The 13,652-nt window shown below is 38.9% G+C and overlaps 2 protein-coding genes across 3 annotated transcripts; both read right to left on the reverse strand.

Moving 5' to 3' along the window:
* Positions 1 to 2,384: 2,384 nt before the first annotated feature.
* gjb8 (gap junction protein beta 8) lies at positions 2,385 to 7,585 on the reverse strand. 2 transcript variants are annotated; one of them, XM_046054973.1, is made up of 2 exons: positions 7,477 to 7,585; positions 2,385 to 5,826 (listed from the first exon to the last, which is right to left on the reverse strand). In XM_046054973.1, exon 2 carries the CDS (start codon positions 5,791 to 5,793, stop codon positions 4,993 to 4,995), a length of 801 nt encoding a protein of 266 aa, XP_045910929.1. In that variant the 5' UTR covers positions 5,794 to 5,826; positions 7,477 to 7,585; the 3' UTR covers positions 2,385 to 4,992. The 2 variants fall into 2 exon arrangements, with proteins under 2 accessions (XP_045910929.1, XP_045910930.1); XM_046054974.1 differs by lacking the exon at positions 7,477 to 7,585 and adding an exon at positions 6,626 to 6,702.
* Positions 7,586 to 8,812: 1,227 nt separating this feature from the next.
* Positions 8,813 to 11,409, reverse strand: LOC123974382 (lambda-crystallin homolog). Its single transcript, XM_046055043.1, has 2 exons — positions 10,996 to 11,409; positions 8,813 to 9,375 (listed from the first exon to the last, which is right to left on the reverse strand). Exons 1-2 carry the CDS (start codon positions 11,194 to 11,196, stop codon positions 9,271 to 9,273), a joined length of 306 nt encoding a protein of 101 aa, XP_045910999.1. The 5' UTR covers positions 11,197 to 11,409; the 3' UTR covers positions 8,813 to 9,270.
* Between the last annotated feature and the right edge of the window lie 2,243 nt (positions 11,410 to 13,652).

Genomic DNA, 13,652 nt, shown 5'->3' on the forward strand with positions numbered 1-13,652 from the left:
GCACACATGCACGCGTGCGCACGGACACACACACACACACACACACACACACACACACAGAAATGAATACTGACATTCACACACACGCCAATCCCCCCACCCACCCCCCTTACCCTCTCTCTCTGTCAACTGTAATACCAAAGTAACAAAGATCAAACTGAAAAAGTTTACTGTAAATACTAAAGATGATGATATAATAACTATGGGACAAATTCTCAATTCTGGTGAGATTTAAAAGTTACATTTTTAAGTTTCAAAATGCTGAAAGTAGAGATTTCAATTTGAAAAAACACAAAATGTTGTTTTCATCATCAATTAATCTTCATTCTTTCCTTACAATTTCTCAGGGCCCAAGACAATGTCTTCAAATAGCATGGTTCAAGCCCCGAACATATTCGAAAGCAATTATATAAAGCTGAGCAAATGAACATATCCTCACATTTGAAAAGCTGAAACATGGAGATGTTAGGCAGTTTTGCTTGATAAAACTTGATGCACCAATTACAAAGTGTTTAAATGCATTTTCTGTTGAATGACTAATCTTTGTTGCACTCCATCTGTTATGTGATGTCACAGATTTAATAATATGTTTAGATCAGCTATCTGAACTACATTTTAAAGTTGTAGTAAAACAAATGCTTATTTATAGATAATAATATATTGCCTCTTTTGCCCTCTTATGTGATATAGACAGGCGATAAATGTGTTTTGAGCAAGGTAGAACCTGTTATTGTTATTATTTACATCTTTTAGACAATATTAAATGAAAGGAACAAACACCACATACAACAAATCCAACAGACACACAGAGCAGAGGAGACACTTACTAAAATATTCTTGTATTAAAGGTAATAAATCCATCGACTAGGGTTCACAATATGTATGACACCTGGAAGAGAAACACATTAGTCAAACAATATTTAATTTCCTTTCGTTGTAGCTTTGAATCATGGGTTTAGCTGATCAAAACTCAGTGAATCAAATGCTAAACAGAAGAACATGGAGAAAAGTTCAGTGCATGTTTTGATCAAAAAGTAAACAGTTATCCAGATAATAGCAATAACACACTTTTCTCATCACAGTTTGAATTTTATATAGGCTACTTAATATAAATAATGGGATGTAGCCCCATGTGTTGGGGCCTGCAGCAGTTAAACCCAGAGAGTCTGAAAGTGTTTCACGTTTACAATTTGACTCTCTGATGACTTCATTATTAGTGGCATACCTTGAATACATTTTTCTCAGCTTCACAGGTATTTGTGGCATTTATGTTATAATGGCGATGAGCGCAACAGACAGAGTCAGGTTCAAATACAAAGCCATACCCGGCAGACTCACAATACAGAGTGTGCCAGAGTCCCCAGACTCCCTTTAGGCTCCACAAGCTTTGTCTGGCTTTTGTCTCACTCTTGTTTAGTACAATTGAAGTAAAATTACCTGGTAACATGCCGTTCTTCATTTACTTGGTCATAATTTACTCCCATTTAAGTACAGGGAAATATTCACAGCAGTGTTTATCCGTCATACCTTTAGACCGGAGATGTCATACTTAAATACGAAAAGCAAATCCGTCTGCCATTGGTGCCATCATTTGAGTGCGTTGAAAAGCGTGAAGACCTCCCGCGGCCGCAGCGACCCTCCCTCTGTCTCCCTGATCCCGAACCCGCAACCTGTCGCCTCTCTGACAGCCCCACAAACTCTTTTTTTTAAATGCTGCCTCACAAACTCATTCAAGCACAAATTTCTCCAGGCGTGTGGGCAGTCAGTCTGTCTGGCTGTCCCGGGCCCGTTAACTCGCGCAAAGAAAAGTTTCCCTTTGTTGTTGTTAGTTTTTGGAGGCGGCTTGGAGTCGGAGATGGGGCTCGGTTAAACGGAGCTGCCTCCCGTTTCCAGCCATGTCTGGACTGTCACATTGTGTGACCATGCATGAGTGAATCCACAGAGTCATCAGCCTGTCCGGAGTGACACCACGCCCCTGCCAACCTCCCCAAAACCTGTCCAAAATGTGTCCAAAACCTTTCCCAAAACTTGAGCACAATTTGTCCAAAACCTGAACATGATGTGAAACTCCCCCAAAAGTATCCCGGAAAAACACTTGAAAACATTCCCAAAAGTTTGCCCAAAACCCTCCAAACACCAGCAACAACCATTCTACGATAAAAAAAATACACTATACACTAAAGTCATGGCTGATCCTAGACATAAAACATTACTTGAAAACCTGATGTCTGGTGATTAAAAGGAAGAAATTGTGTGTGTGTGTGTGTGTGTGTGTGTCTGTGTGTGCGCGCGCGCGCGGAGGGTGGGGGGTGGGGGTGCAGTAAGGCATGGTATTATATAAGCCAATGTGAAACACACTAACAGACACACTGTACACATAACAATGAACCACGCAGTTATATTTTATTTATGAAAAAATGTCTTAAACAGCAAAAAGACTTCAAGGATCAAAGTGCACGTGTAATAAAAAAACATCTTAGGTGCAAAAAACAGTCACAAACATTTCATTTCTACATTTCTTGGTTAGAAAGCTGTTCATTAGTGTGTTGTTAAAATCAGACTACTACATTGTGGAAGAACTCTGAATATAAAAATTGCTAAAAATATCAACATCTTGGGACTGGAGTGATCAGGCTCGTCCCTTAAAAACAGTGTCCATTACACATTGTTACTATCACACACGTAGCATCAAAATGACACTTGGCTGTTGCATTACGCAAGAGGCCAAAGGTCAATGCAGAGCACACATACATAACAATGTTTTGAAAAATCACAATTTTTCTTCTCCAAATCTGCACCCAGAGGCCTCCGGAGTGCTTTTCGTCTGTGACACTGCATGACTTGGCATTCTTTGGTCAAAACTTTTCTCGCCCACTGAAAAATGTCAACATTACACTTCATGCTGTGACTCTACATCAGCTGCATCAGTTATGTAATGTCAATATACGACTCATCCAGATTGTCTTTTTATAATTTTTGGGATTGATACATCTCATTGATTGTCGAACTTGTCTCACACACCCCTTTCCAATCTTTTCTAATCACCAAATCACTATTCTCTGTTCACATAGGGTGAGTTTTTTTTAACAACACAGATGTGACTAATCCAACTCAGCTATTCCTGGATGGAGGGAGGACAAAGACATTTTCACTTTGAGATCAGCCATAGTTCCTCACATGAAGAGGGCAAGCAGTGATTAGTGAGGTGGCTAAAATAAGGCACATGCTGAAAGCTGATACAGCCAGCCGGGGTCAGTACCCACCACACTGCAGCACCAACACAAGTCCAAAAAACACAGGAGCACGTCTGGGCTAAACAGGACAACTTCTGAACGGTGTTTCAAAAAGCAGGACATTAGCCTGGTGGTGACTGTGAAACAGACTCTCTTGAATCTGTGGACCTATGAAAATAACACTTGAATATTGGGTTTAGGAATCGGTTAATAATAATAAAGAACATTCAGGAGCAATTTTTGAAGTTGTCTGCCTAACTTGATAATCCTGCTGTTTGAAATAATTTCTTGGAAGGTAACAGTATAATTAGAAGGCAAATGCAAATGTTATAAAAGGCAAAAACATTGAGTCAGATATTGAATGATTCAAATCTATAAATCACTACAAGCCTGCCAGATTTGGCATCTTCACAAACTTCAAGCATCTTGACTGGGATACAAAATCTGTTTAAGAATATCTGAATTAATATTTTTGTGACATTTGTTTTTGCCTCTTTTATAGATTTTTTATATCCACATCAACTCAGCAATGTCAGTTCAGAGGAAATAATTATGCAACATGAACAGTCGGGGAGGTTTCTAGCACTTGAAGATTAAAAGCATCTTGTACAGTCCGAACATGTGTTTGAAACATTCGTGTGAAAATAGGCAACACGTTCTCAGAGTGCGTTTAGATTATTTAGCTCATGTAAAGAAACACTTCAAATTCAAACACTCTCAGTTCAAGTAAAACGCAAAAGACATTCTAATTTGATTAAACAGCAAAGATTGTCAAACCCTAGGTAAGATTTCACCATGTCATAACAATTCTATCAACGTAATCTTATCCCATGTAACAGTAATGAAACCTAGAGAGTTATGACACTATGAATTTTTAAACCCAACTTCATCCTACGGTCACTTGATTAAATACAGCAGAATCATGAAAAACCATCTACTTTTATTAATAACTGTTAAACGTGTTCAAAATCAACAGCATTAAAAATCACTGCCATCTCTAGTAAACTAAAGACTAAAACATAACACAAAGGCACTTGAATCTTTTTTCTACCTCACTTTTCATGACTTCATTTGCTGTACTTCCACTTCTTTAGCACTAAAACCATTCAGGCTTCAGGGATGGTGTTTTTGCTTGTCAAGGGTTCCGCTGTGAACCACTAGGTGTCAGTGTAGACTCATTCTTCTCTGGCCAGTCACTTTTGCAATGCACAGCACATTCAAACAACTGTGAACAATAAATTAAAACATTCATCTAACGAGCATATACGAAAAGCAAGGTGGCACTTGTGATGATGTGTATAAATATATGCAAAGACACTATTGTGTTAGAAAACAAATTCTCTGCTACCTGGCGGCTTTTTGTTCTGAGAACACAAACAGGCTCTCAAAGTAACACTCACTGGTGGGAATTGGATCAGATTTTAAAATTATTGTATGATCCATGATTTTAGGGGGTTTTTTTGCATCAGGGAAGAACATTCGACTGTCTTTAGTTGCAAAATAGAGGCCATATGTAGGAATACAGAGCCAAGATGCAAATTATCTAGTGAGTTCCCTACAAATGAAGGTATGTTGCTGTCTAATTAACCTAATATATGTTGTGGTGATTTTAAGTTCCCACTTCAAAATTGGCTTTAGAAGCTGTTTTACCTTCCCATGAGGCAATTCTGTTGGATGCTCAACTGCTAGAGTAATTACCAAACTGCAGACACAAACTATGACCATTAGGAGGGATTTTTCCACCACTGATTGCTGTCCTTCAACACATGGTCTTGTTGCTGGTCGAATCAGTGGAGGACAGGAGCATCTCGTTCTTTTCATTCTGCAGAATGGCCGGTGTCACTCTGTCTGTGTTGGTGTAAAGGTGTTTCCTCTTGTTTGACCCGGTCGAGCACCTCAGGAGCGCCTTGACGATGAGGTAGCACAGCTCGGCCACGTTCAGCACCATGCAGATGGCCGATGAGGACACCATGAAGATCGTGAAGACGGTCTTCTCTGTTGGCCTGGAGATGAAGCAGTCCACCTTGTTGGGGCAAGGCCACTGCTCGCACTTCACTAACCGGGGCATCTGGAAGCCATCATAGACAAAGTACAGGGCGTACATGAACCCACCCTCAAAGATGAGCCTGAAGAACAAACTGCAGGTGTAGGTCCACCACAGCGGGCCTGTGATTGGCAGACGCCTCTTCTTCAGTGTCTGCAGTTCAGTATCCGTCATTCTCTCTGTGCCATTGGAGGCGAGCATGGTCCTCTTATCCCCACGTTTCCTGTAGGCGACGTGCATGGCCACCAGCAGGGCCGGTGTGGAGACAAAGATCAGCTGCAGGCACCACAAGCGGATGTGCGACACAGGAAAGAAGTGGTCATAGCAGACATTTTTGCAGCCAGGCTGCTGCGTATTGCATGTGAAGTCTGACTGCTCATCCCCCCAGACGCTCTCAGCAGCCAGAACCAGTATAGTAATACGGAAGATGAAAAGGACAGAAAGCCAAATCTTTCCTAGACTGGTGGAGTGTTTGTTGACGCCTCCCAGCTGGGCATAGAGCGCCCCCCAACTCATTGTGGCCAAGAGGACTCAGGAAGCTCAGACAACCTGTAGAAGGCAGGAATTCAGTAGAAGGTTAACACCCAAGAAAACCTAAATTCAGTGTATTGATGAAGGACATTTACCAGCATCTACCTTTCTTACAGAACTTGTAACTGTCTGAAGGTACAGAGTTGCTGTTGGCCTACAATTAGCTTTTAGCTTGTTACGTTTTGAACAATGTGTAGTATTGAGTAAAAAAATGGACTAACAATAAATGGGACACAGAAGGCCAGGTCTAAGATAGATTAGGCACCACAGAGTCAAAAAGGGCCATGGCAACAAACTTTATAAAGCTGTCACCAGTGTCTTAGATTAGGGTTTTTGATACCATTTAGAGCAGTCAGATTATAACACACAGGCAACATGGAAAAGTTATTGTTATTTTATAGAGCACTTTGGCACACAAGTCAGAAATTACAGGAATGATCTCCCAGCCAACCCCAACCACCTGTGCATGCCATTGTCTGAAGAAGAATCACTGCTGTCTCTGTTCCCTACACAGAGAACAGTATATGGACAAAAGTACTGGAACACCCCTTTTTTCATGGTGTGATCTTTCTTAAGCGAAATCTTGATGCTACAACATACAACTTTAGACAACAGTTCTTCTAACAGTTTGGCGTTTTCCTCTTTCAATATGACTATGACCCCGTGCACAAAGCCAGCTCCATAAAGAAATGGTTATCCCAGTTCGGTGTGGAAGAACTTGAGCCGCTCAGAGACCTGACCTCAACCCTATCCTACACCTTAGGGATGAACTAGAATGGAGATAGCCAGGCCCTCATGTCCAACATCTCTGTCTGACCTTAAAAATGCTCTTCTGGATGAACGGGCAACAGTTCCCACAGACAAACTCAAAAATCTTGTAGAAAGCCTTCCCAGAAGAGCACAAGCTGTAATAGCTTCAAAGGAGGGTCCAACTCCGTTTTAATGCCTGTGGGTTTAGAATGGGATGTTACAAAAGTAATGCGTAGGTGTCCCAGTACGTTTGTCCATATAGTGTATTTTACTCTTAATTACCATTGGTAATAGTATTAGTTTATTAGTACTTATTAAGTATTAATAGTTCATTATTAGCATGATTAGCATGATTTTATGTACTTAATAAAAGTGAAAATACTGAAGTAGTAAGAAATGAAGGTGATACTGCATATTGGGATTAAATGTCAAAAGAAGAGGGCCAGGTCATTGGTTTACAATAAACCCATTTTTAAAAAAGAATCTTTATCTTGAAACACTTAATAATCATTCCTTTCATATTTGCTCTTATATGCTTTCGTTCATACCAGTAGGCCTAATACCTTTAAAGATGCTAACTTTGCTGTATTAAAAGGCAATTTGGATTTTTAGATTTTGCCTTCAATAAATGTACAATCTACACAATCTTTCTTTTTGTTTTCCCAAATAAAATATGTGTTTTAATGACAAGATACGCCTGTTTTTTGTGATCTAAATCACCTTAAAGTGGGATTACACACGTATTTAAAAAGCCGATTTAATAATAGTAATAATTACTGTTAACAAAATTAGTTGTAGTTGTAGCCTTTTGTGGTTGTCATCTGCATAACTAGCTAGGCTTTTCTTAGAAATAAAAAAAATGCGCTGACATCACAAGTCTAAACCGGCTACACCTGCACTATAACACCAAGAACTCACCTGCCAAAAATGTCAATAATTTTCAACGACGGGAAATTCAATTAATCCTTTATTCTTTTGTGATCTGAAGAAAATTGTTCCCCTCGCTCCAACTTTAGCTTTGCTCGTTGGAGACGAAGTTTGACTCTTCCCGTCTTAAGTCTGTGTGAGACAGACGCACCTGAGTCCAGAGATTTTTCATCTTTCCTCCTGTAGACAGGGAGGGAGGGGCCAGGCTCTGGGTGGGGCCAGCCAGGCACCCATGGAAGAGATTGATTGCTTTCTCTTTTGTTCATTTGTGCGTGGTGACTAGAGTTTCATACTCACCAGGTAGAAGTTTAAGTTGCATAAGCATTCCTTCGAAATAGAAAGCATCTTAATGGCTGAGTTAAACCTCCACCTCAAATGAGCCACAGTGTTTTTATTGTTGGTAAAGGGCACTTGAATTCTCAAAATCTCATCACTTAACATAATTTGAACGTCAGGTTACTAGACAGATATGTTAAACCAGCTAATTTGCATTTATTAGAATAACTAATTCTAATAAATGCAAATTAGCTAACATTAGTTAACAGCTGGTAGCTTGATAATATTCGTTCCCTTCTCTTAACTCTTGATTTCAACTTAAAGTCTCAAATTAAGTCTCATGCGACTTCAACGAAGCTGATCATTTCTGCCTTTGGGGAAAAATTGAAAAATGTGTTGATTCTGATGCATGCAGTTAATTGAATTGTCTGCGTTACACAACAATGTACTGCACTGACATGCCCATTTTCAACCATCTGATATTATGAATAACATATAGCATAATGCTTTTAAAACACGTAGAAATATATAAATTGTGGCCACAAAACTGAACCAGAGACATTTGTTTACAAAGTTCACAATTTTGGTACCTCTGACAACTGCTTCAGGCTCTCCCTCACATATACAGTATACTGCATATCCAGTATTTGCACATACTGTACACATACATACACATTGCATTGAAGCTCTAATTTATATAAACTTGTGCAGCTTATCATATTTCATAGCAGTATAGGCCACACAGTGTGATCATGTGATGGTCACTCTGGGCCTGATATCAAAATGAAATCTGCAACATGAGCAGAGCAGAAATGTCACAGCAGTCCTAAGTAGAACTCGTGACATGTTTCTATTCATTGTTTTCAAGGATGCAGGACCTTATCTGTAACCATTCAATGTTACACTCATCATCGATTAGTTTTGCTAGAGGGAACAGAGACCACTCCTGTACTCATCCACACATATCCAATGTCTGATTTCATTAGTTTTATTTTCCTTCATGATTAGGACCAAACATGTTGTATTAGGAAAATATAAAAAGATATAAATGTATAATTGCATTGTTTTTTATTAATCAAAAGATCATTTCAAATTTCTTTCACAGAATTCATTTACACAGCAGATCGTTACATGCCATGGAGCACCGACTCAGATGGTTGCTGTTAATTAAGTCCCTTAATTGCTACAAGATCAGTGTTGAGATCAAAATGCACACAGAAAGATAAAACTGTTTTAAATTGAATCCCTGCTTCTTAATGGTTAGCAAGCCACAGTTATTTTATAAGGCACAAATAAGATATTTTTATTATCACTCCCAGCATATCATTATTATTATTTAAAATATTATTATTATTACATTATTATTCATTTTATTTAAATTGTTATCAAATGAGTAAAAGAAGTGTACTTAACAAAAAAACCCCTCTAATCTAATGTTTAAAGATTACTTTTCCTCAGTCAGCAGTGATAATCAGAAGTTTTCCTGACTTTGGGCCTTGCATGCTGATCTTAATGCTCCTTCTTCAGCTTTGCCAGACCCATGAGGAGCTGGTCCCTCCTCTCTATCCTGGCCGACAGATGCTGCTCGTCGCTGGGAATCAGCTCACACATCTCCTGTGGACAGCAGTGAAGGAAACATATGTGAGAAAAAGAAGAGCAAAGAACAGAAAGCTTTCAGGTGACGTGACCATCCTCTGACGGCCATGTTAGGAATCGTAAAACAAGGGATGTTTGCATTCCTAAAAATATGCAATAGTAATTTCAAAATCAAATAAATACAGTTTATTTCTCTTTATTTTTAACTTGAAACTGATTCTTTCTACACATTTTGTGTTTAGTCAGATAACTAGAAAATCACCACCTCGCTGCTGTAAACACATCTGATTTACATACCGGATAACATGTGTTTAGTATGAGCTAGCTCTAACACAGGTGTGCAGAGACCGAAGGTTAGATTCCCGCAGTCTCTCTGGATTGGTCATGTGTTTAGCAAACACAGTTGGCCGTGCTTGTGGGTAGAAAAGCTGGTGAGGGGTTCACATTCTTGTCTTTGCACTAGGGACTCCTAATGGTTGGTTGGGATGCCTTCACAGTACGGCTGGCAACACCAATGCATTACAAAGATAACATGTCTGTCTGCAGCCCAGAGTAGAGTAGGCTGTGATGAGGACTGCAGTGCACAGAGTAATGAAGATTCCAAACTGGGAGCAAAGGAGGGACAAATTGACAAAATGTAAAATAATGTTTAAGAAATAAGTGAAACTGGAATATGGCATGACCATGTGACATGACATTTATTTTAATTTGCAGCAGCTGTAAAAAAAAAAAACAGAATTGCCCAAAAGTGTTATTTTAATTATTGTTATCTGACCTGACTCTTCTTGAGCTTAGCAGTTCTTACAGTTCTTGAGTTGAGGCTAGAGCTAAAAACAAGACTGCATGTCGATGGACAGGGTCAGGGTTATTATGCTACAGAAGGGGTTTGAGAAGTGTACTGGGTGATTTTATACTTGTTATCCTGTGACTCTGGGTTGCTGTTGGAATCTGGTGCAACTGTTGTGAATCCAAGCTGCTGTCCTCTTTGAAGGAGGAAGCAACAACTGTTTGAGTGCCACCTTTCAAACCTAAAAAGGGCTGAGTGTTAGATAATCAAAACATTGGATTTCAGTATTCCTTTAAAACCGAAAAAGGCTACAATAATGTGGTGGGATTTCTTTTCTAACATGTATCACTGCTTTCATAACTTCAGTCGGAGTGTGACTCCTGAGTGTGAATCTGTATAACTTGGCTATGAATCAGGACACTGCATAAATACAACTGCAACTTGCAAAGGCAATTAAATTCAAAGTGAATGTTCTCAGTGACAAAATTACTCTCTTAACAACTACAAACTTGTGTACTAGCTTAGAAGGTTTCTAAGTGAAGCAAAACGCACCAGGAAACAAGATCGACTGCTGTTTCTTTCTAAACTGGTTGACCTTAAACAATTTAATGCACTTGCTTGGGGTTTCCACACACTGTGACTTTGGCTGACATTTTAACAGCCTGTGACAGCATGTGATTAAGTAATGCCTGAGTAGGAGAGAGCTAGCGCCGGGGTGAGAAGAAATCATAATATCTGTTTTGATTAAATGCATCTGATGTGGATAAACAAACTGTTACATTTTGTAATTTTACAGTACATGAAGTCACAATGTCAACTTTTATGGCTCAGCGTTGCTCCATCATACTTACACTGACGATGCTCTTGGCTCCTTCACCGAAGAAGTCTGGAACAGGCCCAAAGGAGGTCAGGACCCTCCTTATGCCCTCTCCATACCGTTTCATATAGTCTTCCAAACCTGTGGGAGGCAGTTGGTTAGCACATGCATATGCCTCATAGCCCCAGACCCTCTCAGAGCAAGTTGCTGCTCCACTCCAGGAAAACATTGCCATGGTTCTCGGCACAAAACGTCTTCAAAGCTTCTCTGGGCTACATTTAAGTGAACGGCCAGTTTTTTCTACTGACAGACACTGGTTAAACATATAATGCGTTTTGGGAGGTGTGCACGTTAGCTCCTCTGCAAGCCTGCCTAACCTATGGCTACCCGTAACACCCTTCTGTTCTCACACAACTAGTTTATAAATGCAGCTTACACTGAAATGAAAATACAGCTACATAAGCAATGATTCTAACAACTGTGATATTTAAATGTATCCAAAGCACATTTCCAAGGTCTTCTTGGACAGTAAATGATAAACAGTACAGGACACTGGAAAAAGATGGCAAGATACAGCACTAGCCTGCACTGATTGCACAAGTTTCACTGGTTTGGTACAATAAATGTCAGCAACTTGCTTGTCATACAAGTAATGCTATTTTCTGTAAATAATATTCATTGTAATAAATTATTTTCTAGACCAGCCTCAGTCTTTTGAACTTGCCGACTCCACAGAGAACCACAGAGTTAAGTAAATATTACAGTTCTGGATGTCATAAAAAGACGCCATCCACTCTGAAATGAGAACTCCTCCTTGCTGAGACTGCATGTTGAATACCTTATAAAAAAACTCTCTGGTCCTTTTATTTCTTAGTCAAACTTCAGTGTGATTCCTTGGAGTTATTTTCTCATTACTCACACTGATTAATCTTTCTTTATTTGTCATGAAGGCAACATCTACTTTGGCTGATGAATGCGTACTTTATATAAACATCCTTCAGCATGCAGCCAAATGTTTGTGGATCAAATACGTAGTTTTGTCCCTTAATTAGGATTTAGAAAAATGACAATACATCGTTAATGATCTATGCAGCAACACAGGTACCCATAACAACCAATGATTGGACAAAACTGCTTATAAAAAGGTTTGTTGACATTCCTGCGATGAGAAACATTGCAGGTGAGGACTAGAGCTTTGAAGCAATACAAATCCAGTGTGGAGTTATCTGAAAAAAAGAAAGACACTTCAAACAAGCTCTTTAATGAAGAAATTCTTCTGTCACAACAAAGATCTAAAAGCGACATTATTCAATCAAATAAAGAAGATACTGAATATATTGCAAAAGCTTTCTGTCCTTTCTTTCACTTAAGTTATTCATACCAAGTTTTAGACCAAATATGTGATGATGTAGCTAGAAAACCTAAAATTTATAAAGTTTTTTGAGAACTTTAAATGTTGACACACTTAGTTGGACACACTATATATGGCAGAGCAGTGTGATAAGTACCATCTACCTTCAACCAAACACAGACTTTGTGTGGGAGCAAAGATACGAGTGTTATTTCAAGCTCTTTTTTCTTGTCATGCAAAACCTCCTTTGCTGTCATTGTTTGACTTAAAAAAAAAAAAAAGAAGTTTGTTTGCCATGCATCAAAACCAAGAATTAAGCCAAGTAATATCTCATATGGCTCTGGTACAAGTTTGACTTCCCAATAGCTTCCTATAATAAATTTATTTATTTTAATTTATGTTTACTGAAGACTTCTGCAGAGATTGAAAATGAGCAGATTATAGATTTCAACTTTGACAGGTACAAACTGAATTTTTTTTTTTCCTGTTTTGTGTTGTGAAGCAATTAAATGTTTTTTTTTAGTGAATTCAACCCTGGAGAATCAAAATGTAAAGTGGTGATGGTCTTAGTTAGTTTATGGTAATTAATCTGGTATTTGTTTGTTTTAATATAAAGTATGTCTCAGTATAAACGTGGCAATGATTGAATGAATGAATGCAGCATTACCAGTCAGGAACCTCATAAGCATCTCACTTACTTCGCTTTGTCTTATGGTTTTGTGGATAAACAGTTTAGCGTTTAAAAAGGTCCACCCTTGTTTTTAGCTACAAAACTTTATAGACTTGAAACGTGGCAATGAAAAGTTTATAGCTTGCTTCTTCAGTCAGTTTGACTGCAAAGAAAGTATCAGAAAACTGTCCATAGAAACCTCTGTTCATAGGCCACTTCTCTGCTTTCCACACACTTGCTCTGTATTTTCTTAACACTTGTCGCTAATGTTGTTAGCTAAACTTTTGTCTTATGCAACTGTTTTTGCTTGTTGGTTGAAAATGACAAACAAATACAGCTAACTGAGCAGATGACAAGTGTTTGGAGTATACTGAGAATATAGTTGATATTAGTGGAGAAGTGGATCATACGGCAGTGAGCATCTTTAGAAGTTTCTATGGACATTTGGATGCCTTTTTGCGGTGAAACCATTTGAATCTGTGGTAGCTGGTGTGAATCCAATCTGATTACATAAAAAGAGACATGAAGAGCCTCTTTCAAGACTACAGGCGAAAGGTTGCCAGTGGATTATTCTTTTAAAAAGATAATGCTCTATTGTACAGGTACATGGTTTACAAAAGCAAAGCCATTCAGGCGGAGTAGAAAGAGAGACAGAGACAGAGAGCCTGAG

The sequence above is a fragment of the Micropterus dolomieu genome, linkage group LG07 (assembly GCF_021292245.1).
Source record: "Micropterus dolomieu isolate WLL.071019.BEF.003 ecotype Adirondacks linkage group LG07, ASM2129224v1, whole genome shotgun sequence".
NCBI classification, from domain to species: Eukaryota; Metazoa; Chordata; class Actinopteri; order Centrarchiformes; family Centrarchidae; genus Micropterus; species Micropterus dolomieu.